This window comes from Sebastes fasciatus, chromosome 23 (assembly GCF_043250625.1).
Source record: "Sebastes fasciatus isolate fSebFas1 chromosome 23, fSebFas1.pri, whole genome shotgun sequence".
Lineage (NCBI taxonomy): Eukaryota > Metazoa > Chordata > Actinopteri > Perciformes > Sebastidae > Sebastes > Sebastes fasciatus.
This window is the reverse complement of record NC_133817.1, coordinates 15,155,287-15,180,650: the sequence shown is the minus strand read 5'-3', so window position 1 is coordinate 15,180,650 and position 25,364 is coordinate 15,155,287. Positions and strand designations below refer to the sequence as shown.

The 25,364-nt window shown below is 41.2% G+C and overlaps 1 protein-coding gene across 1 annotated transcript in view; it reads left to right on the top strand.

The window, feature by feature from the left end:
- The window catches only part of exoc4 (exocyst complex component 4), a 139,429-nt gene that overhangs the window by 96,361 nt on the left and 17,704 nt on the right, over positions 1-25,364 (top strand). The window contains exons 14-18 of the mRNA XM_074624836.1: positions 3,869-4,005; positions 5,913-6,068; positions 7,718-7,896; positions 20,401-20,545; positions 24,563-24,741. Of these exons, the coding sequence (XP_074480937.1) occupies positions 3,869-4,005; positions 5,913-6,068; positions 7,718-7,896; positions 20,401-20,545; positions 24,563-24,741 (796 nt within the window). The remainder of the gene's footprint in view (positions 1-3,868; positions 4,006-5,912; positions 6,069-7,717; positions 7,897-20,400; positions 20,546-24,562; positions 24,742-25,364) is intronic.

The window sequence follows — 25,364 nt, the reverse complement described above, 5'->3', positions numbered from 1 at the left end:
ATTAACAGCTTTTTTTTCGCTGAGGCGCCACTCTGAGTGCAAAGACTGTCTTGTTGCCGTCATTAAACCGCCACGGCCTTCATTTCACTCAACGACAGCAGTTTACCCCGGCGAATTTTGAGATCCATTTGCAAGACGCAAGTCTAATTTTTCCTTGATGACCATCATGCTTTCACGTAGTAATGATGTGAAAGAGCCGCGGCAAAGTGCAGCCGAGCTCAGTTTCAAGGGTAATGCAATACTGTGAAGTAGAATTACGAGAGAAATATGGGTGTGTTTTTCACATGATGGCGCCGTATGTTGACCTTTTAAGCTTGAAACGTGTGAAAGAGAGAGAGGGAGAGAGTGAGATGGACATAGAAAGAGAAGCCTCCTGACTGAGTGAACGTTGTCCCCGCTGTTAACGGTCAAGTAAGATAGAGGAGACGTAGCCGAACACGCTCTCCCTACCGCTCTCACTCACTCTCTCTCAGCCCTCCCTTTCTCAATCTGTCCCTTGATTACTTTTTAATGATTTCTGCTGCCTAAGACAAATGGCTGTGTTAAATGAGCAGAATTAGACAAGGGAGCTGAGCGCGAGAGCATTTGTTAGAGCAGGAGTAATGGATCGGGCCTCCATTGTTTACTCTTCTCCATTCACTGGCTCGGCATGCTATTGAGCTCCGTGTCCTCAAAGTCGAGGAGGCGAGGAGTGAAGGGCCGCTGTTATAATTCTGACAACACATTGACTTTACTTTTTGACGATAACATATTACTTCCAAATCTTGCTTTTCATTTACTTTTTTGACTTTTTAATTTTTGCAAATTCTTTATGCTATAATGTTGAATTTCTCATATTTTCCCATATTTTTCATAGTGAATCTCCTATTTCAATTTGTACAAATTGAGCAGCTACAATATTTAGCACATCCTGATTTGCACTTTAGTTAATTTAAAGAGGACCTATTATGCTTTTGTGCTTTTCCCCTTTCCTTTAGTCCTGGCTAAATGGAGTTATTCTCCCCCACAGAAACACTGCTTCTGAACTGCCTTGCTTGAAGTCCCTCCTTTTCTTCCGTAACATAGTGATGTCACCAAGTAACACATTTGCATAATACCTGCCTAGCGGCTAGTTTGACACGCCCTCAAACAAAGCTAGTTAGAGCGGAGCTGGAGCAGAGTCCGAAGAGTTTGATTCGGTTGACCAATCACAACAGAGTGGGCCAGCTGACCAATCAGAGCAGACTGGGCCATTTGGAAGGGGGCGGAGCTCAAACAGAGCGTTTCAGACAGAGGGTGAAAAGAGGTGCTGCAGCACAGCCGGTTTGAGAAAAATTAAGTTTTTTTTTAACAATAAAAGCATGTAAACATGTTCTAGTAGAAACCCAAAATACAAGTATGCACCTGAAAATGAGCATAATAGGTCCTCTTTAATTCTTATTTGGTATAACCGAATTTAAATAATCATTTGTTTGGATATTCCACTTTTGCCTTGTTCTTATATATGCCATTTACTTCGTAAATTAGGTACTTGATGTTTTTTCTTGATGTACCCTAATAGCATTTGCTGTCGCAGCAGTCCAGTGTTCCCAAAGGTATTGTTGCTGTGTATACACGTAATCAATCCAGTCTGATTTACCTAAATAGTCTAATTCTTGCAAAGTCAAATGGTTCATAAAAACTGTAATGGACTCCATTAATTCTGACTGAAGAAGTCAGTCATGCTGAAGTTTCCCTGCGCCACCCACTGAATCCCTTCCAGCCTCGGCGGTGCTGACCCTAAAACCTGACCTCCCTGGAGTAGGCAAGCGAAGAACTAGAATATCCCTTCAGCGATCACAAAATTATTACCGTAGTCACGGTAACAGAAATTGTCAGCGTCGTCAATGCCAATGCTTTCCCTTTTTTTTTTACAGTGTTATTTAAGAGCCTGCACTAAGATGTGGTGGTAGCTGCTGCCAGCGGTCCACTAACAGCGAGCCCTCCTGCAGGGTCTGTGTATTTCTTCCTACCCTGGCAGGCTGACAGGGAGTCAGGCATGGACAGTAAAGGGTGCTCCCTTGGCAGAGACGAGGCCTTGGTTAGCACTCCACGGGCATGGGCACTGCTATGGATCATTACTTCCCTCAGTGGAGTGGCTGCTGTTTGTGTGTGTGTGTGTGTGTGCGTGTATGCTTGCCTTGTGACAGAATGAGCGAGGGGGGAAACTGAAACACTGTAAGAGCTATTAATATTAATATCTTTCTATCGCATCAGGGGTCTCTCCATATTTTTTGATATTCAATTACAGCCACTGCTGCCACCTACAGTCTACTGGCCTTGAGTATTATACAAGTTAAAGAAAACACTTACAGAGTTAATATTAACTATTATATATATCATTTTACTTCTCTAAGATTCAGCCATGTTATTGATATACTTGATTACATATTATATTTTTGCTCTTAAGCATTTGATGTTGAAGCATATATTGACTCTGGAATAGATCATCTGTGTTATCTGCTTGGTTCTGGCAGGCAGCACTAAAAAAACAAGTACTATCCTCTAGTTGCCAAAACCTTCTACTCCTGCACTTGTTTGCACCCGCCGCAGATCATTTCCATTTTTATTCATCTTTGACAAAGCTATTAATTTTTCCATTTCCCAACTAAACAATGGAACTCCGTATTGAGTTTACACAGGAAGAATAGTGAGATGAATATTGAATAGAAATCGCATGTGTAATTTAAAGAGCCAGTGTGTGATATCTCGGTGGATCTATTAGCAGAAATTGAGTATGATATTCATAACTATGTTTTCATTAGTGTATAATCACCTGAAACTAAGAATTGTTGTGTTTTCATTAGCTTAGATTGAGTCCTTCATATCTACATATGGAGCGGGTCCTCTTCACAGAGTCCGCCAAGTTTGTACAGTAGCCCAGAATGGACAAACCAAACACTGACCCCAGAGAGAGCCTTTCGCGTTTTCGCGCCATCTGAGCGAGGCAAACATCGTTTTCACGGTTTTGCACTCGGTGCCTCACGTTACCGCAGTCTTGGAAAGGGAGGAGTTAGCAGAGGGGTACTCAGTTGGTTGCAATCTGCAACCACACCACCAGATGCCTCCAAATCCTACACACTGCCCCTTTAAGATCCCCTCTCTGTGTATCTTTGTGTGGGATTTCTCTGCTTCACACACAGCACTGCTTTCGTAGTCATAGCGTGTTTCGGAGTGAGTGGCTATTGCCCAGACTAATAGCAAGTTATCACTATTATTGGAGATGTAGGATAGATTGGTTAAGTGCTAGGAGCAAGCAAACTGGAACCTACTGAGTTGTAATCTCATTTAACAGCTCTTGAATTGCTCAAAGGTGTGTGTTTTTGAAAAAGTTTGCTCTCTGTGCGAGTGTGTCTGGGGATATGAAGCCGCTCTGCTGTTCCCGGGCCAGCTATTAGTCACGCAGGAGTGGCTAATCTGTAATGGCTGCTGTCACAGCCCTGCCGTGGCTCCTGGTGATGGGCGCACTGTGACAAATGCACACACATACACACACACACTCACTTTCAACCTGAGAACACACACAACACAGAAGTTTAAAACACACACACACACAAATATGTGCACTCGCACTGATTCACTTGCACGCAAAGAATCATCCATTCCAGCAATACAGTGTTATAACTTCTGACAAGCTCTCCAGCACCAGTCATCAGTCCAGCCGCAGGTGACGCATAGACGAGTGGAGTTGGAGCCATTCTGTTATATTGGCACTGCAGCAGACTGGATCTGACTGAGCACTTGCATACAATCCTTCTTTATTTTTCTCTTCCTTCAGATGAAATTTCTACAGTTTTCTATCTGAATAAAAGCAACCAAACACTCATTGATCTCCTGTTTCTGCTTCCAGAGCACGGTGGTGGTGGAGAAGTCCATCCAGGATCTGATGAGCCTAATGCAAGACCTGAGTGCCTACTCCAACCAGTTCCTTGAGATGGTCTGCGACAAGCTCAAAGAGTACAAGGAAATCTGCAACACAGCCTACAGGTAAGAGAAGGAAGAGGCTAGCTCACCTGCAATAGGAGCTGAAATCCTTTTTTTTCCCTTTTTACTGGAGGATGACAGCCAATTTGAAATGTAATTTTTATGATTTGAAGTCTGTACAATTGACTGATCCCAAGTCCCGCCCCCCACTTAGTTACTGTTGCTAGGTCAGACAAGCTTGACAAAAAGATACTTCAGCATACTTCGGGGCGGTATGAAGCAGAGATAGTATAAACAAAGGAACGAAATCCGACAAAGTCATGCAGGTTCATCAGAAACTCCTTCAGCTCAGAACTCCAGCGGGCCCACTAGGAGCCGACACCACTCTGCTGGACACCAGGCCGTATTGCTGGGCCTGCTGGAGGGAAGGGAGGCACGGGAGAAGCAGAACCAGGACTGCACAGGGCAGACTGTCAGACCCTGCTGCAGTAAAATTAGAGGTTTTCTAAAGGGACTCTGGTGCTTGGAAACGCTACCGCTTTTGTGAACAGGGACCGCCAAAATCAACACAAAATGAAAGTTCCTCTGTGACTAAAACTACTTTGAACAGACTTAGCATATCTAAGTATAACCACAGGAAAGGGGAAAGTCGAGGTTCTGCCGGGCTCCAAGCTTGCTCAACTGTTAATGGAGCATAGAGCGAAAGGGGCGGGACTTAGGAAGGGTCAATTGTCTGTAACAACATTAACAAATGTGTCATTTAGAAGCATTCTTTGATTACATTTAAAAAAAAATACTTTCAGTGTTTTTTTCTTTATTTTAATTGATAAACTGTTGCATGAATAAATCTGTGTTGTTTAAGTTAGGTCACAGTCTTGATAACTGCAAAGCTTTTATGGAAAATCATGGTGAAATGTACATTTTTCATGAAGGGCTCACAGCATTGAATGCTTACTTGTCAGAGTACGGAATTGGGTCTTACTGCTTTTTACACACACACTCAATGGCACACACATTGGTGCTGTGAAAGGCCATCCATCTGTGCTCCACTGGGACCATGTAATACCTGGCCAGGTAAAGGGAGGGCTAGAGAATATGGAGGGATAAGAGAGAGAGAGTGATGAACGGGCCAGGGGACGCAGGAAAAGGACTGACAGACTGCTGGGAGTCCATCTGGACTCTGTCACAGGTCAGCCTCGGTCTCACTGTGGCCTCGGAGTGATAAAGACGAGCCTGACAGAGACTACCAATGTGTATTTTGTGTTTGTGTTTGTGTGTGTGCTGCGTATGTTTGTGTTCCTGTGTGCATTTACACATGAACTGGGTCTGTGTGTGTCTGTGTGTGTGTGTTTGTGAAACCCTAGAGTGCTTGTGCGTCTCCTGTACAAGGTGTTAGTAAGATATTAATTGCAGAACCAAGCAGTTTCTCCAGCCCAGACATATGCACACAAAGCAAATACATGTTGGCAGGTTGCCCCAGTTTCTCTTCACACCGAATCAGAGCTGCTGTAAAACTACTTTACATGTCAGTACAGATGCTCATGTTCAACTACCTGATTATTAATGCCACTAGTCTGTCTGTACGATAGTGTGTATTATGCAGTCGGCTAATTTTTAGCTACCAGGGCTCGACAGTAAGAGTTGCCAGGCAACCATTTTGAGAAGTTGGTGACAAATTCTTGGCCTTTTTAACATATAAAAAATAGGGACAACAAACAGTAAAACGTGCACCTTTAAATATTTTTTGCATTAGTGATATGTAAGTATTGTCATTTTCTCATAGACTTCTATACAATGAGACTTATTTTTGCAACCAGAGGAGTCGCCCCCTGCTGGCTATTAGAAAGAATGCAAGTTTAAGGCACTTCCTCATTGGCTTCACTTTAATGTTATATATTGTTTTATTATGTCATTTTTTTATAACTTGCCTGAGTTTGTCTGCATTTCATTATGTGTCTGTGTGTCCTCAGAGGTGTAGTCCAGTGTGAGGAGAAGCTCACCATCAGCGCTTCCTGGTCCAAAGACGAAGACATCAGTCGTCTGCTCCAGTCGCTCCCCAACTGGGCAAACATGGCCCAACCCAGACAGACGCGACAGAAGAGGGAGGATGAAGAGGACTTTACTCGGTACACACGCAAATACACACAGAAAACATCATGTGCTAGTTCATATAAATGTGCATATGTCGCTGTGTGTGCACATTTGCAGTTCTGTCATAAAAAAAAAACCTATACTCAAACAATTAGAGTAACAAGTACACACACTATACACACACACACACAAACAAGGAGAAGAAGACATACACCATCACACTTGAGCAATCACGCAAATAATCCCTCCCTCCAGTCTTTGCTGCTTTATTCACATATTATTGAACCCTCTGTTGTTGACTAAGATGCACCCATAAAATAAGCCATGATTGCTCTTTTAAACACCCTCTATCTGAAGGAAGTAAGGAAACGAGGGACGAACAAAATAGGAAAAATAGAAGGAGAGCAGACGGAGGCGGGGACGGGGGGGAGGCAGTCTTATCGAAATTGCCTTTGAAAGTGCGCACTCTTCAGGGAACACTGGAGCTCATCGGAGCGGAATAGTAAAGTAAATAAATAAATTGGTTATGTGGCCAAAGAAAGTCAATCTGTTGTGTGCGCACTCCCTCCCCTCTCTCACGCACACACTACGAGAGCTCGGAGATAGCAAGGGGTAGACAATAAGGCTGTTTGATTTGAGAGCCGTAGATGTTTTCATCACTATGAAAGGGGGATTAGCTTCTGCACGACTGACAACCCGTTGCGTTAATAAAGCCTCATTAATAAACTACACATGCCTTTGTGCGAGTGAGACAATATGTGTTTGTGTGTCTCCCGTTTGTTGTTCAAAGGATCTTGATCTTGTGGGCATCCTGTTGACTCTGGAGTCCGGTCCACATGCCATTTGTTTGCTGCACTGTGGCTTTGAGATTTAGTTTTTCAGCCTCCACGTCTTTCTTGCCAGTCACCAAAGTCAACTGTCCTTCCAAAAACCACAAGCTCTTGTAAATATAGCAAAAAAGGGGGGTTTGATCTCTACGTCTTTGTTTTTCCACCCCTGTAAATCTCTGCCGTCTGTTTGTCTTCCGCTTCTAAATGTTCTCCATCCCCTGTTGTTTTTCTCGCTCACCGACTGTTTTCGCTACTAGCAACTCCCTCCTTTTAAAGTGTCTCTTAACACTGTGTCCGACTTTCTCGTGTCCTTATCTTCCATCTTCCATCTCTCTCTTTATTTGTCTTGGTTCTATTTACCTACTTTGGACATTTGTGCATCACTTATTCAGTCCCCACATCACTGTGCATATAAGCATGGGATTATCATAACACGTTGACCCTCTTCAAATAAACACACGCTGTATAAACACACTTTATGAATAGATGAACACATATGTTTTCACATCCGTTCCATTCAGCAATCCATTATGTTTTATTTTATGAAAATTGGCTTCTATTATAGCGTTTATGTAAGCCACTCACTGCCTCTGCAGAGCACACATTTTTGAGTCCAACCAGCAAAAACCAATAACTGGTGATTTTCTGAAAACGTAATACTGTCGACTGATTATAGGGTTTTTCATGGCCGTGCCTCTTAGTCATTAGACATTTGTTCTATCACAGTCATTTTTGATAAAGTGTGTTCGCTGTTTGAGTGATGGTCAAATAATGTTTTTCTTTGCCAACAACATATTGTGTGTATCCTTCTAAGCACACAAACTCTTACATGCCACACTCTCTGCATCGTTCAGGGCGGCTTTCGCTAAGGAGTCGGAGGTGCTGACTGGGAACCTGGGAGACAAGTTGATCCCCCAGAATGAGATCCTGCGGGACGTCAGCGACCTGAAGGCTCTGGCCAACCTTCACGAGAGCATGGAGTGGCTCGCCGGTCGCCTCAAGGCGTTCTTCACCATCCTGCCTCACGCCTCCAGTAAGTAATGGAAGCATCATTTGGGATGGGGAAGTAGTAGACACTTTTTTTTTTACATCATTGCCAACTCATGCCTAAGGACCAGGTTATGCTAGAAAATAACTGTACAACAGGTTGTCCTTGTCGGAGGGCGAAAGCTGTTCCAAATGACCACACTTGAGGGCAGGGGTAAGAGTTGGCCCTCATAAAGAAGGGCGAGACACGATAATTGTTTAAATATGAGAATAACGACGCACACTTTCAGATAATCTCTCCTGGAAGGCATTCATAGTGTTGCACTCAGTAAACACAAAAATTGAAAAAGAGACCTTGCGAGAGAAGTTCAAACCCTGCATATTTGACACAGCTGGAAAATCACTGCATGAAATGGGGGTGAATGTTGGGATTGTCGGTTTCAGAAATTTACAGAAATTGTCGCAGTCGTCCCAATTCTGGCGTTTGAAAGGTGTAGGGGGAACAAGCAGTTCTGATGAAGTATACTTAACACTCCCGCTGACTTCTCTGTCATATGCCTCATTTCCACTGCACTCAACTTGCTCATTTTTGGTTTTCCATTGACGAAAGTTGTGGATGGTCCCTGGTACTTATTTTTGTACCACCTCTGTCGAGGTTCCAAAAGAGCTGAGCCGATACTAGAAGGTGGAGTTAAAACACTGCAGACCACAGAAAATCATCACCAGAATCCTCACTTGTGCGTAGGGGAGTAAATCACAAGTCTCATGATGATACAATATGATATTGATTCTTTGGACAACGATGCAATATTTGCTGTTATCACAAAGTCTGCCACAATACGATTTTGATTTGATTCAATTCAGGGGCCTGCGATCAATCTGAGACAACATTTCATATATATGTAACACTCATCAGTTACATTCATATCAACTCACAAAAAGCAACTAAAATATGATTTAACAATTTTATTACTGGGCTCTTCCAGACATTTAAATGAGCAATCTATTCTTTTAATAAATATATATATATATATAAAGTGGGAATATCAATATAAAGTTGTATCTTAAAGATGATATGTATCAATATTTTCACTTTGCATCAATGATGTTGGATCGTTGATCATTGATTTGATATATCGATCCAGATCAATGTATCGTTACATCCCAGTCGTGCGATACGGTGTCCCGTGTCCTGCACAAACCTGCCATCTTTAAATAGCAAAGCTACCGTTGATAGCGACCGCATTTTTTCAATTCATATTAAAAAATGTCAACCTGCAAAACCCCGCCGTAGTCAATTGACCAGTTGCAGACCTTCCTCTGCTTGGTTACCCATAAAAGGATCCAGCGAGAGATGATGTCAATTTCATGCGGCGTCTCTATGACGATCAGCTAAGAATCCCGCCTACACTGACGTGATACTATCTGCAGTGGAAGACAAAATTTAGAAATGTACCAGATACCAAAAGTGAATCAAGTCGAGTTGAGCTGTACCATGCAGTGGAAATGAGGCAGTATTGTCTATGTTACAGTGTTACCCAGTGCTATTGTATCAAACTCTTAATTTAATCACCTCATCGCCTTCTCTCCTAGTTCTCTTGGCAAACAAAACCAACATATTTGAGGTCTCATACTTCTTTACATACCAAAAAAAACCTTTTCCTTCCAACTAGATATCTCTAAAGCTGTTACTCTGTTGATGAAATTAAATTAAGCAAAACTTTGTGATATTTTTGACACAAACTTTGACACATGCAGTAAATTGTGCGCCTACACCCGGCACGCTGACGCCAACGCAGACATCTGTTGCTGTAAAACTGATTATTGTCTTTGACTTTGACACACGAGTTGTGCTTGTCGGATGGTTGCAATTGCACCAAAAATTTGATTATCCTTCCCGTCATTCTCTTTCCTCAGTTTCTTGTTTTTTCCCGATTTGGCTGCCAAAGATATTACTAGTCAGGAAAATACTGAGTTTGTGTTTTCACATCACATCTAGCTGAATTCAGGAGTATTATGTTTTAGTGGAGCTTAAACCCTGGAAGCACCTCCACAGGGACAGACCTCTGAGGCACCATACATCCTCTTCTGACTGGTATATTACAGTACATAGCAATATTACATCATGCACATTTTTTCCAGGAGACGTTGCTGCTAGTCTCTCCGGTCATTAAGCAGTTATTGATCAGAATACGCTGCAGATTAAAAACATTGTCTGGATGCTTTATGGAGGGTCACAGTCAGGGGTAGATGAAGTTTTCTCATCCTTAGCTGCAGCACTTTTGTAGCAACACTTCTTCTTACCTGTGCCTCATTAAGTTCCTGTTTGAGTGTGTTATCACACACTCATTACCTTCTCCACTGGAGTTGTCAAAGAGCACTTTACACACACACACACTAACACACACTCATTATCTCGGCTCTGCCTCTGCGAGTGTGTGCGCATAAATGCCTAATCAGGACCCTCAAAAGCATTTCATACGTTCCCTGCTCACTCATCACTTTTGTATCATTAATCACTGATCAAAATGAGGTGTCTGTGTATGTGTGTGTTTCTCTATCTACTAATCACTAACAGTAATGTTTTTATCCTCATTATCGCATGTTTAATCTCTCGATAAAGCTTTCAGCATCTTGTAATATTCTTCTCCAAGTCCATATCTTTTTTTATTAACATCATATGAGAGCAATCAGGGAGTTGTTACTCCCATTAATTACAGTACAGTAGGGCCAGGTTTGTTTTAGTACTGTAAACTGGTAGTAGCAGTCTCTTATTTTGTAATTTTTAATCATTAAAACTAGGGTATAAAAAGCTTTTCCTCCAAAGTCTTACAACATAAACAGATGTCAGACTTCATTTCTTTCAGTCATGTTTATTTAATGTGTTGTTTATGCCATTCTAATAATCTCATTCAATATTGAACATATTTAAAAATGCCATCAAGCTGAATTTCTAGAGTTGGATCGATCTTGACAAGATGATGCTCTTGAAGATTCTGTTTTTCTTCACTCCAATATCAGAGGACTATTATTAATTAATAGTATTTGGATATTTAACATCTATTTTGGTTTTATTTGTTATTGATAAGCTTTATATAATACGCTGGATTCAGTTTCAACGCATTAAAATCTGCAGTAACCACCTTATTTAATTATAAAATACATGTAGATGTTTATTTAATGTGTTGTTTATGTCATTCTAATAAGCTCATTTAATATTTAACGTATGTAAAAATGTCATCAGGCTGAGTTTCTAGAGTTGGAGGAGTAATATGTTATCGATCTTGACAAGAAGATGCTCTTGAAGATTCTGTTTTCTTATTCAAATGTCAGAGTACTATTATATTTATTTAGCATTTAGACATTTGACATCTATTTTGTTTTTATTTGTTATTGATAAGCTTTATATACGGCTCTGGATTCAGTTTCAACGCATCAAAACCTGCCGTAATCGCCGCATTTGATTATAAAATATATGTAGATGTTTATTTAATGTGTTGTTTATGTCATTCTAATAAGCTCATTTAATATTTAACATGTTTCAGCTGAGTTTCTAGAGTTGGACGGGTAATATGTTATCGATCTTGACAAGATGACGCTCTTGAAGATTCTGTTTTTCTTGCTGAAATGTCAGAGTACTGTTGCATTTAGATATTTAACATCCACTTTGTTTTTATTTGTTATTAATAAGCTTTACATAAAGGACTGGATTCAGTTTCAATACATCAAAGTAGGGCTGCAACTAACGATTATTCTCATTATCGATTAATGGACTAGTTGTTTGGTCTATAAAATGTCAGAAAATGGTGAATAATGGTGATAAGTGTTTCCCAAAGCCGAAATATGACGTCCTCAAATGTCTTGTTTTGTCCACAACTCAAAGATATTCAGTTTACTGTCATAGAGGAGTAAAGAAACCAGACAATATTCACATTTAGGAAGCTGGAATCACAGAATTCTGACTATTTTTTTCTTAGAAGTGAGTCAAACCGATGAATCGATTATCAAAATAGTTGGTGATTCATTTAATAGTTGACAACTAATCGATTAATTGTCGCAGCTCTACTTCAAAACCTGCAGTAATCGCCGCATTTCATTATAAAATACATCGTCACCTATTCATGCAGCCCTTTCATTCCCCTCTGTAGTTATTGTGTTACAGTACTTTGGAGAAACTCACTGCAGTATCTTGGTCCTCTGGCAGAGCTCTGGTAAATTATGCACCTTTCCTAGAGGGATAGAGGAGAGGGCTTATCAGCGATGGTCACAACTCTCTAGCGTCAGACCTCTGATTGCTCATTGAACTCGCACTATTTTTGCCGTCGCCTATCGCAACTTTTTTCTTTCACACATAAAATAATTAAATGAGAATTTTTCAGATATTCTTATTTGGGCTTGACTTTGCCGCTATCTCTTTTTAAACTGTTCCCTTTCCCTCTCACTCCGACGCCAGCTTCCTTCGTTTATTCATAGATAAGAATTCAATAAAAGTACGGGAAGGGACGTGACATAATTATCATTAATTCTGGCGGGTGGCACTAATGGGAAGGATAGGGCAGTCACTTATCATGCTGGGACAGCCTCCGTATTGTTCATTATTTAGTGTTTGCCGAGCTGATGACGGACTACGTGTTTGCTGGTACGGGTGTTAGTGTGTGTGCGTGCGTGCCTGCCTGTGTGTGTGTACATAAGCATGCACTGTGTAAGATGGGACAAGGGTACGGCAGGGAAAAAGGACCCCACCTTATCTCATCCTCCACCCCCCCCCGCCTCACGTCTATGCCTCTCCAAATTGGATTTTATATTACAGAAGCAGTCAGGTATGAACAACTCATTTTCCTCTCCCTCTTTTTGCTTTTTCTTTTTCTTTCATTCCTCTTTCTGACTTTCTTGCTTCATTCTTTCTTTGTATTTCTTTCTTTCTGTCTTGGTATTTCTTTCCTTTTTTCCCCTTCCTTCCTTCCTTCCTTCTCTCCTTCCTTGTGTGAACATCGTTCTTTCTATTCTTGGAGTGGTAGGGTCTGGTAGATTCCGTCCACGGCTGGGTAATCTCTTCAGTGGACGTTTGGTTTGGTCACCTTCCTGTGTGATTGAATCCTTCTGGATGTGTAGTTACACACATTGTTATGCACTGAAGTATAAAAAATACATTTAAGTTTGTGTTCACATGCAGTTTTTTGTGTGTGTGTATGTGTGTGCTGGTAATGAGGATTGTGTATGTGTGTGTGTGTGTGTATGCAGACAGACCAGTGATGGTGATTTGCCGTGAAGGTGGCCACAGAAAGGGTTTTATCACCCATCTGGTCGCAGCGCTGGACTTCTAATCCACTCTGACAATATTTACCCGACAGCGCACACACACACACACACACACACACACACACACACAAAGACGCCTGAGGGGCAATGCCAGCATGACAGCCATTTTTTGTTGTTGACTGCTGTGTGTGTGTTTATATGAATTTTAGACATTTTTAATAATATTTGCCAGTGTGTCTGGTAGCCTTGTTGGATCTTTGTGTACTGAACACGGACCTGCAAACAGGAGATCATGAAGAGCTGTCTGAGTGGACAGTCTCTTTTGCTGCCGACCAACACTTAAAGGGATAGTTTGGGTGTTTTGAAGTGGGGTTGTATGAGGTAGTTATCCAGAGTCAGTGTGTTACCTACAGTAGATGACGGTCGGCACGCCCCAAGCTTGGAGAAGCAGGCAGGAGTTACCACACGGAAGCAAAGCAATGTACTGCTGTGGACGGGGCCCGCAGCAAAACGTATTTTAGCCACCTAAAAAGCCACCTGCTATTATGTGACTTTGGTGTTTTTAAGGGTTAGTTCAGATTGACCAAAGTCACACAATAGCACAAACAAACTAACCGATCGAGGCAGCGGTAGACCAGCAACCCCTGTGTTCTGCGAGGTAAAATTGCAGGTTTTTTCAATGGAGTCTGGTAGCTTTGGCGAGAGCATAAATGGATACAACTGCTTTAGTTCCCAGTCGAAAAGGGCCGTCTGACAGCAAGATAAACTGTTGAAAATACTCTAAAAATAGCGTACACTTAAACTTTTATTGATTCTTTTCTTTCTTTTAGATAACTAAAATACGTTTTTCTGGCGACCTACTGTATCTACTGTAGGTTATACACTGACTATGGATAAGTACCTCATACAACCCCACTTCAACTATCCTTTTAAATGTGTGTGTTCATGTCTGAGGCCTGACCATCATGAGATAGAAACAGGCCTCTAATCTATGCTACAGGGTTTCTGGACAATAACCATGTGTTCTCCTTGTGGGAATAAGTTCATTCTCTCTTCAGTGATTGCTCTGCTGCAAGCGGAGGGGCTTATGGAATAAAAACCTTGACTATGGTGAGTGCAGGTCTTCCCCTTTAGCAATGATTTTTTTTTTCTTGACTCCATTTAACAAGGCAACTTGACTATGAACACATTCGCATTCACTGCAGAGGCCTGGGGGATGAGTTTCAGTGGGAGTCGATGGTGTTGTTTCTTCAGCAGTCGGAATATTGTCTTTTGTTTCATCCATGTGGGTTTTATTACTGTTTCTGTCCAAAACGTCGAGCATGTGTTGATTCTCATTATAAGCAATTTGGGGTCTTCAGATATCAAAATCTGTCAGTCTCATTCTCAATTTTCCTCTCTCTCTCCGGACAGAAGTTCAGATCCCCGTGTGCGAATGTTCATCCTCTACCAGAGGCGGCAAAATAATTAATAACTCCCCTCTTCTCTTACTCAGTCATTTATGAATCATTCATCATTCCATCCCTGCAGGATGTCCTCTGCGTATCTCTCTCCATTTCTTTTTCATTCCTCTTTTCTGCTGAGAGATAGGGCGTGTTGTGCTTTTTTAAACAAAACAGATCATGATTAGTATCAAATGTTGGGCATCTGTATTTGTCAGTGCCACAGAAAATGTCAAGTCATTGTAGTCTTGTATGTTAATGTATTGTTTATCCCCCCCGTAATGGCACACAGGTCAAAGATTGGGTTTGTGTTAATATGAACTGTCCGTGTATGTATGCGTAATAAGAATTTGAATTCCATCACTGATCTTCTCCCTTAATGTCTGCCACCCTCGTCTTCCGCAGATGGCAAGCAACAGACGTTTCTCTAAGATGGGATTTGAAAATAATTGGATAAGCATGACACACGCATACCTACACATGAGCGCATAAATAGATACACGACACGCACATACATATCCTCACATTTAATCAGCGGGAGAAAGAAAAAAAGAAGAGGGCAAGAAAGTTGTCAGTCAGGACCAATGAGTCGTCTCCTTTCGCCCGTCTGTCCCTGACTCTAATGGTGCCCCCCATGCTGCGACGCCTCCCTCGCATCATCAAAGCAACGCGGGCTGGGGGGGGGGGGAGCAACAGCGACGGCAGGAATCGTGTGCGTCTTGTGTTTCTGTGTGTGTTTTTGGGCATGTGTGTGTGTGTTACACGAACACCCCCTGGAGAGACCTCCAGCAGTGTGTGCCACAGCGAGCCCTTTTTTTTCTCCCTTTCTGCTGCCAAAGTGAGTGAGTGTAATGCACATGAGAGGAAACAGAAGCCTTCGAGTCACTTTCACACACTCGCCCCGTGTGCACGTACACACACTTTTGGAGGGAAAACACTCCCACAGGCAGAGCGAGTAAAATGCTTCTCGCTCTCTCACACACACACACACACACACACACACACACAACACAACCACAAGCTAAGAGAAGGAAAGAAACACACTGAGAGCAAAATGATCTTTATCAGACTAATATACTTGTGCCTTTTGTCAGGTGCTTTAAGTAAGACTTTATGGACCCGATTCGACTGTTATCAAGCCATTGAACGTGCGTTATCGCTCGCCATAAGCACCATCGGTGTGGGTCTATGTTGGCCTGCTGTGCCTACGACGTTGTAAAAGTGAAAGCGAAACTTAAAAGCAACACGTTGTAACGCGTAAAACTTTCAAGTTTCTTTATTCGTCATATGCACGACAATTGCAGCAAGCAGTGGTTGGCAATGAAAATCTTGGGTCTCAGGTACCCTTCAACAATGCTCATTAAAAATGTATATATGAAAAAGGAAAATCACACAAGTAAAAGCAAAATGAGAATCAAAGACTTAAAACAAAATGAAATGAGTAATGTAAATATTCATTTGTGTAGTATTTCAAATGGATAAGCTGCATTAAACATTATGTTTTTAACACAAACAATCTTTAGGTTTAGGAAAAAACATTGTGTTGTGGCTTAAAAAACTATGTTTCAAAAGTGAAACTTAACGCTTGTGAACACAAAGACAACTTGTTGGTTTCATATGGGATGTGAACCCTCTCACTCTTATCCATCGCCCCCCGATCTCTACTCCATACAGCGCCTCACTTCCTCTTTTGCCCCCTATCATAATTGCTACGGTTGCTTGAGGTCGCTTTGTTTATATTCCTTCTTTCGGTGATCGACCATGTGAATCGAGGACAAAACCTACCATTGGGTGTAGCAGTGGTCTGACCCACATCTACAGTATGTAAGGGATAATATACAGTGAGCCGGTCATTGTTGCAAAAATAATCCCAGACATGGCGATGCATGTGAAGCGAAGGGGTCCTGCATCGCCCTGAAGGGGTTTATTATTTCACAATGACCTGCTCGCTGTAAATTATCCATCTTATTACACATCTACTTACTTAAGAAATCAATCATCTGACACATAAACAGTCCTCCAGAGTCCGACATCAGAACTGCGCCGTAGCAGTGGTCTGCTATAAAGAAATAACAGACCAGTAGAATGCCGTGATTGACCAATCAGAATTGTGTATTCAACAAAGCCTTGTAATAAGAGGCTTATAACCACTGATAACGTGCATTTAATGACCTGATAACAGTCTAATCGGCTGGACTTTTATATATGTATAATCTGCTAGCTGCACCAAACACTTACTGTGAGCGATGTTGTTATCATTCCTTTGCTGCCAATCGACATCAATAAAGTCATAGATCATCTAATGCTGCCTTCAGGTCACTCAGGTGCATAGGTAATATTCCCTGTAATTGTGGCTTTCAGTTTGAGTGGCAGTATTGTGTTTCATTCTGTATCTTTTAATGATCTGATAAGATGACTGGGGAGAATAAACAGCATCCGCTAAATACAATCAAATGAGGTCTATTAATGTCATTATGCTCCGCTCCCTTGAGAAATCACTGTGGATTCTTTCTGTTAAGACCAATCTCGTTTGTTGTTCCTGTGGCTCATTGAGCTGGATTAATGTTGATATCACCAACATAAAGATCTTATCCGTGGTGGTGGAGGCAGTCACTAGTGTAGATATCGTATGGATTTTATGCACAAAAAAAACCAAACATACAACCAAATCTGTTGAGTTAAGACAGTCTTACTTTTCCTCTCACAGTGGTTTGATGTGAAATAGTCAGATGAGCAAAAATAAAGACTGATTATGAGCCTAAAATGTTAGCCACCCTACCTCCTAATTATCTCAGAGCTAACGGTGGTGGTTCCAGCTGTGGTAACAATGAAACTGATTAAAAAGAGCCAAGGAAGCCTCATAATTTGGGGTTTAATTACAACTTTGTGGAGCGAGAAGTGAGAGAGGACAGAGCATTTTGATCTGAATTTTTTTTCTGTTTTTAGTTGATAATTGTTACAAAAATCAGGGATTTTTCCAAGTAAAGATTTCCTGACCACAGCTTGCTGTTGACGTGAATTTGTTAGACTTAAGCCAGATTCAAAGTCTTTCTGGGTCTTATATAAACTGCCTGTAGCTGCTGCAAATGACTGTGCCCTGCAGTGTCCTGTCACACGCATCACACACACACGTTATCAAGAGGTTTACTCAAGAAGACAGTTAATTAGCAAGTAAGTTCATACATACAGCACTTCTACGTACACAGGCCCCACACTTTTAATAAGAAACACAATCTGCAGCCTTTATCTCTATACGTTAGACACACAGGCCATAAGCGCAGCTGTCAGAGTGAGGTCGCATCACGGCCCCCGGGTGTGTTTGCTTTGTTGATTGGACGGCCGCGGCACATACCTCACTGCTGTTTGCCTAAACGAATGGTCTCTCCTCTTATCAGGGGTTAATTTAAGCTAACTGTAATGGGGACAGAAGAAGCACATATTCAGCAGCACGTTCAAAATGTGTGAACATGAGCGCACACTAGCATGTAATGGTGGCGAAGAATTCTTTGATTTAATGAGTATTATGGTTTCAAACAGTGTAGAAATACATGTACAGTAAGGGTTTGGAACTTTAGTTGGCCTTAGTGATGTTGGGGGATATGCAAAGTTATTCCCCTTTGAATTATGTACAGTATATTGTGCATAGATGAATGTCTCTTTCATGAGTTGTCATCAGTTAAGACGTTTGAAATGATTACATGATGTCAAATGTTCATACAACCCTTTTTGTATTCACTTAATCTGGAATTGTTCAGTTTGGTCGATGTAATCAGCATCACAGCCAGGACAGTTAAAGTGATATACAATCAAACTTTTAAATAAGTGTATAGGATCTTAAGTGGATATGAAATATGAGGTATTCTTGTAGTGCCATATTGTTATGAACTTAACCTCTTTTCTTAGATTCTTCCTACTGTTGTTGTCTTTTTAGGATTTGTTTTTTCCAATAATGTAAATCCAATTTTATTGTCACACATTGTACATAGCACAGCACAAAGTGAAATTAAGCTACTGCATTTATCCCATCCTAGTATATTATTGTTATTACTAGTATAATGGGCAGCTACTATACAGCGCCCGGGAGCAGTTTTAGGTGGTTGTTGCCTTGCTCAAGGGCACATGGAGGTGAACTGGCACTTCTCCAGCTACCACTCCGTACTTGGTCCGTGCGGGGACTTGAACCGGCGACCCTCCGGTTCCCAAGCCAAGTCCCGACGGACTGAGCTTTGTATATTTACCAGCTGTGAGAGCAACGCTGGTGTTGTCTTCATCTTGTCAGTCTGTGTGTGTGTGTGTGTGTGTGTCATCCTGGCAAAATGTGGTCCTAGAGACACCTACTGTAGCGGGAACTATCGCAGAGGCAGTTTTGGGTACTTTGTCTGTCTTTTGTGACCTCCATTGGCCCTCCCACTTTACGCCCCAGGCCCAGTTTGGCATCACAAAACTTAACTGGTGTGTAGTTGAGATCAAAATGAAGGTTAGGTTTGAAGATGGTGTGGTCCGAGCAAGGGCTCTGGAGGAAGGGGGGTAGGAAGTGGGGAAAAGGCTCACACCACTTTACTCCCGTGACTCGATTTGGCATCATGGCTGGTGTGATCCCATCGCAAGATGGGCTCTAGTTTAGGATAACCTGCCATCTTGATGTTACTGTAAGGTTTTACCGCACACAGTTCAGCCTCTCTCATGTTTTGTTTGTTTTAAACATCAGTGAATCTCCTGGTTTTCCACTCTTGTGTTTCCCAGTTAGCTGGAAAAGCTCTGATACATCAGTACCTCAGAGTTAGCTGCTAAATGCATTGCATTTACAGACTAACTTACGATTTGGGAAGCTGTCTTTTCTAAGTTTATAGGACTGCACATGTACTATTCCAGCAGATTTTGGGTCACTTTACACTTTTAGTGACATTTCCAAATAAGAAATAATGAATACAAAAAAATATTTTTAAAATGTGTTCAGGTGAATGAATCCATGTACAAATAATGAAACCAACAACATTGGAGCAAAATACCTGTATCTCACTTCCTATCTGTTTTGGGGAAATATCAGTCAAAGGTATAAATCACAGAGAGGGAAGACAAATGAACAGGTTATGTCGGCCTTAGTTCAGACTTGCCGCCGCTCTGTGTGTGCGGGCGTGCATGTGTGACCTTCGGAAGGGCAGGAAGAGTAACTGGGGAGCTGGCTTTGACTGCAGCACATCGATCGTGGACCCCTGCATTCTCCTGCTCAACAGTCACTCTTCGTACACACACACACACACACACACACACACACACACACACGCTCGCCTCATTGACCAAATAGACTTACATATGACTGACGGGGCCAATTTCTCTCCCTTTCCTCCCCTTGCTAATTTATGGCCATTGATCTACACCGGCCTGAATTTATGTACACTCATCATGCTCTCTGGCTCTCTCTCTCTCACTCTCTCTCTTTTCACACATACACACACACACACACACACACACACACACACACACACACACACACACACACACAGGTCTTTTGTGTGGTTTACAATGCGGTGCACTGACACATGCTCCTGCTGTCTCAGCACAAGTGGCGCGAAGAAAGTACAAGAACATGCTGAAGGACTCGGGAAGTGTGTGAAGTTGAGTTAATGGGTTTTCTTTTTGTGTGTGCTGCATGAGCTGGTGTCATTTTCAGTACCTGATTATGTCATGAGTGAAATGACATGCATGCATATTACCAGTAGCACAGAGGTCAGGGTCAACTATAGAGCAGCACCTCTGGAGCTAATGGGGCTTCGGCAGCATCCAGACATTGAAACGTCACCCTCTGTCTTTAATAGTGTTTCTCTTTCCTGTCTATTCTGTCCATCCAGGTACGTCTCCGTACTCAGCAGACAGCCAGGGGGCAGGTGAGAGCGAGCGGAGCAGGGAGCAGATTCTCCAGACCCTGAGTGACCTGTCAAGAGGGTTCCAGGACATTGCAGACCGCTGTCTCCTGGTATTGCACCTGGAGGTCAGGTATGAAGGAGAAACTCACCCACACTTGACAGTGCAGAGATGAAAACACACGTAGGGGGTTTTATATGGTGTTGTTACATTTATCTTATTGTGGACAGATGGCCTCAGATCCTCTGGCAGAACCATGTGTCAGTGTTAGGACTATACATTATGCTTGCTTTTATTTGTTAAAACACTTTTAACCCAGTCAAAATGAAGTGTATAAGGCAATTAGATCAATTTCTCTTATTTAATTGAATCTATTAATAAAACATGTGTTTATTAGCTGTTCTGCAGGTGAACCATCCATTTTTAGTCCATGCAGTAAGCTGCAATCACAGTCTTTACACTTTATACTCTATACATAGTGCTCAAAGCATGTTGGGTTGATTTTACCTGTATGTTGCATTGGTTTGATTACTTTTTTTTTTTAATCTTTTATCATCAAAATATGACACATTTACAGTATATACACACTTAAACACTATTCACAAATGAAACATAATAAAACAAGCAAAAACATGATGCATTGCATCAACATTGAAATCCAAGGTAACTGACAACAAAATGTTGAAAAAATAAAAATGTTTAAGATAAAACAGAAGACAAAGATCTATAAATAACATTAGATTAATCATTGATAAACTCAAATCACCCCAAATGAGAACGATAACCAAACCAAATTAGCTTTTTAAGTAACCTAAAGACTGAGAAAAAATAAAGAGAAACCATACCTCTGTCTGAAATCAAAACACCTGAAAGAAAGAAACTGCAACATAACCCAGGCTATTAATCAGTTAGACTGAATATTTAATGAGAAGGAAAAACTCAAGTTCTAAAAAGCTGAAAAACACAAAAAACAAGACATAAATCAAAATCAGAAAAACAAAAGATTCGGTTTGATTACTTCAGCGTGAAGATGATATAGTTCTAATCACATAATGTGGTAGGAAAATTAAATTTTTCCAACCTTAAAGGTCAGCACACACTTACAGTGTGTTTTCTTTTTTTTAACACTTATTTTATTCGATTTTCAAGAAACATAAAAAATACATAACTATATCAGCATACAAACATAAACAAGAAAAAAAAAAAAATTACAATATATAAAAAAATAACCAAATAAATAAATAATAGTAAAAATATATTAAAAGAAATAAATAAAAATAAAAAAGAATGTTTCTCCTGCAGCAAGTAATCACAATTTTTTTCCTAAGGATATACATCTAGACAGTTCCTTTAGCACCCATTGTTTCCTATGTAAGCCCACAGACATGACGGCGTCTTGATGCACGCCATCGTGTGTTGATGAGCTTCAAGTTAAGATGTGCCTCTGTCTTCGTTTCCGGGGTTGATGCGTGTTTACTCAACAGAAAAAAAGCAGCATATTTAATTTCATTTGCTTCCCACATCCCAGCTAGTGCACCTTGATTAGTATCTCTATCTGTATCATTGAGTTGGGTGTGTAGTGTACTATGCATGTGCATCAAATGATGCGAGCAGCCAGTGTGTTGCACTTTCATCTTCTTGATGTGGAATCAGTGCATTGATATTACTCACTCGTGTCACTTCCCAGCTGAATGAAACACAGATTGTTCCGGTATGACTTTAAATCATTTACCACCCAGTCACCATGATCGTACTAGCACAATCTTAGAGGACATGTTATTAAATCACATGGACAAAATTCATCAGTGGCGCCCATAAATGCAAGTTCAGGAGTTCAGTTTATACTTTGTCTTGAATATGTGTTTGTGTGAATGTCAATAACCAAGTTAATTTACCACACCATATACTTTCTACCCCTCACCACCACTAATAGTCCTCCATCATCGCTCTCCCCTTCCTTCCATCCCTCCATGTACCACCATCTCCCCGTAGACTATTGTATAGCTTATGCAATATTGTTTATGATTTCAGTAGAAAACCCTCCCTGAGGCTGATGTCTAGCTATATGCTACACTCCATTGACTCTCCCCATCTAGCGAATTTCCCCTGATAGTGGTACCAGTTAAATGAAGCCATGAGGAAGAGAGCAAGAGGGGAGGGAGGAGGAGGAGGAGGAGGAGGAGGAGGAGATGAGTGTGGAGGTTGAAGTGATGGTGGGGGTTAAAGAAGGGAGATACAGTAGCTAAGTGGGAGAAATGATTGAATAGAGAGAGAGAGAGAGAGAGAGGGAAGTGAGATGGAGGCATTGAAAATGTGGTGTAGTTGTTGGCTTTGCCTCAGGGGGAAGAGACATTCACCCATATCATTTTATACCTTTCTGCTCAGGGCACTGTGATAATGGAATTATGAGAGTATTGACACCTTAAGTCTAGACAGAAATGAATCTTCTTTGGACATAAAAGGACCTCCGACTCAGATGGAGGTGTTTAAATTGGCAGAAAGATGTAGCTCAGTGTGAAAGGATCTGTTCAAATCCACACCCTAAATGTAGTATTAAAGATATGTGTTACCATGGGCATGAAATGTTAACATGGACTAACTTGAGGTAGTATTTTTTTTTTTTTTTGCTTCATAAGATCATGTTTTTTTTTTAATTAAGAGCCAAAATTGAATGCTACTTAAAGTCTGGGTAAAGTAAAATCTGAGATTTCTTTCCAAACACATTATACATGTTAGAAAATAAGTGTGAAAGGATGGTGAACTATGGCCCTGTTCAGACCTGTTTCTAACACGCGGCCTGAGTGATCGGATCACAAGTGGACAGCTCTAAGTACAGGTGTGAACGCACTCAAGACGCATTGAGATCCGATCACTCAGACACCGCTACTTAGCATGTTAAGGATGCTAAGTAGCGGGCAGCAGTGTCGTATATTACTGTAACTGTACACATGTAATCAACCCTCACCCGCGATTGGGCGTGGTTTCCAGTGTTTTAGAGTAGAGAATACTGCTTATTTTTTCACGATTTTGAAACCTAATTCAATATACTTGCCGATTTCTTTTTAATCATTCAAATTTGGCTGGGTGGTTACATTTTTACACATTTTTCTGTGGTGTGACAAACTCAGAACATATTTATTATTGCTTTACCCAGACTTTAACAGCTATCAAAAATATAAAAAAACAGGTTATTTGAAAGTTCTGACATTTTCTGGTATTGGGTGTCTTGTAAAGTTCAATCAGCCTCGTTCGTGGCAGTTGGATATGAACCTATTTACAAAAAAATATGTGTAATTTTACCAGCCAAGAAAAGTGAATAGAAAACCCTCGAGCACAGTTCTTAAGCCACAAACAAATACTCCACCGAAGCTGTTTACATGGCAAAGGGCACAAATCCGTGTTTGTTCCACGTCTTCAGTCAACCTTCCCTGAAAAGAAATCTAGATAAAATGAATAACGAAACGTCTAAAATGCAGTATTTTATGATGAGCTTCTCTGGCATTCACTCTGTTAATGTTATTAAAGGCTTTTATAGGCACAGTGCGCCGTTGTTTTTGGACATGAAGGACCCATAGTATGAAGGAGACCTCAGACTGTTTTGTTTCAATACAAAAGCCTGAAGTGCAAGACTTTTTTCTAAGCTGTAGGCTGCAAATTTAGTTGATTTTAAAGTCTTTTTATACCACAAAGACTTGTACAACACACTGTGCTCCTCAGATTGCCCTTAACTAATCAGATTTCTTGGCTGAATAGTATCCAGCAGTGATGTAGCGGCAGCTGAATAAGTGGATATGTTATGAGTACTCTAAACATAATGATTTCTTATTAAATTACAGGTATTAGAGTAGGTATATATAAACGCGTCTTGAGAAGTGAGAACACTCGGTGTCGACTAAAGTCTACCTTTTAACTATGTTAAAGTCTAGGGACTTATTCTAAGGAATAATACACCTCATACATTCTCACCTCTTTACAGTATAAAAGGCTCTTTTGCTTTCTTCTTCTCCCTCAGCACAGGTCATAGTTGATTTCAACATATCAAGTCAGCAGTTTAATAACAAGATCTGAAATGGAAAGAGAACAAAGTCTAATTTTCCACTTTCTCTTCTCCATCCCTCAACTTCACCATCCTCCCACGTCTCCATCCAGGGTGCATTGTTTCCATTACCTGATCCCCCTGGCCAAGCAGGGCAACTATGCCATCGTGGCTAATGTGGAGAGCATGGACTACGACCCGCTGGTGGTCAAACTGAACAAGGACATCTCGGCCATAGAGGAGACCATGGGGGCCGCCCTGCAGCAGCACAAGTTCCAGTACATCTTTGAAGGTCAGCACGAACCCGTGGTGAAGTATAAACAGCTGCCTGACAAAATACCGTCAACCCACAAGCAGAAGTTAATTTGTGTCATGTGGATTCACAGAGATTATTAAAGGGGACATGTCATGCTCATTTTAAGGTTCATACTTGTATTTTGGGTTTCTACTAGAACACGTTTACATGCTTTATTGTTCAAAAATCACTTTATTTTTCTCATACTGTCTGTCTGAATATACCTGTATTCACCCTCTGTCTGAAACGCTCCGTTTTAGCGCCTGTCTCTTTAAGAACCCCTCCCGAAAAAGCGTGTACAGTTTAGGCTATTCGTCGATGAATAAATGCTACAAGTTTCGTGTCTTGCTTGGCACCTGCTGATTAAAGTGAAAGGGGTTAGCCCCGATGTTAGCGACAACTTCAGCTCTAGGTCTTTAAGATGGGCTGGCTTTTAAGGTCGACCAGATCATTTGAGTGACAAGCCGCTCCCTCGAGTTTTGCGCAGCACAAGCAGTAAAAAAAAGTGAGTTTTTCATGATGTGTCCTCTTGAAGTACCTGAGTGTAATGTTTACATGTTGTTGACAGAAGATGCTTTACCCTTCTTCTTTCTATTCCCTTCTGCTTCTCCCATGATGCC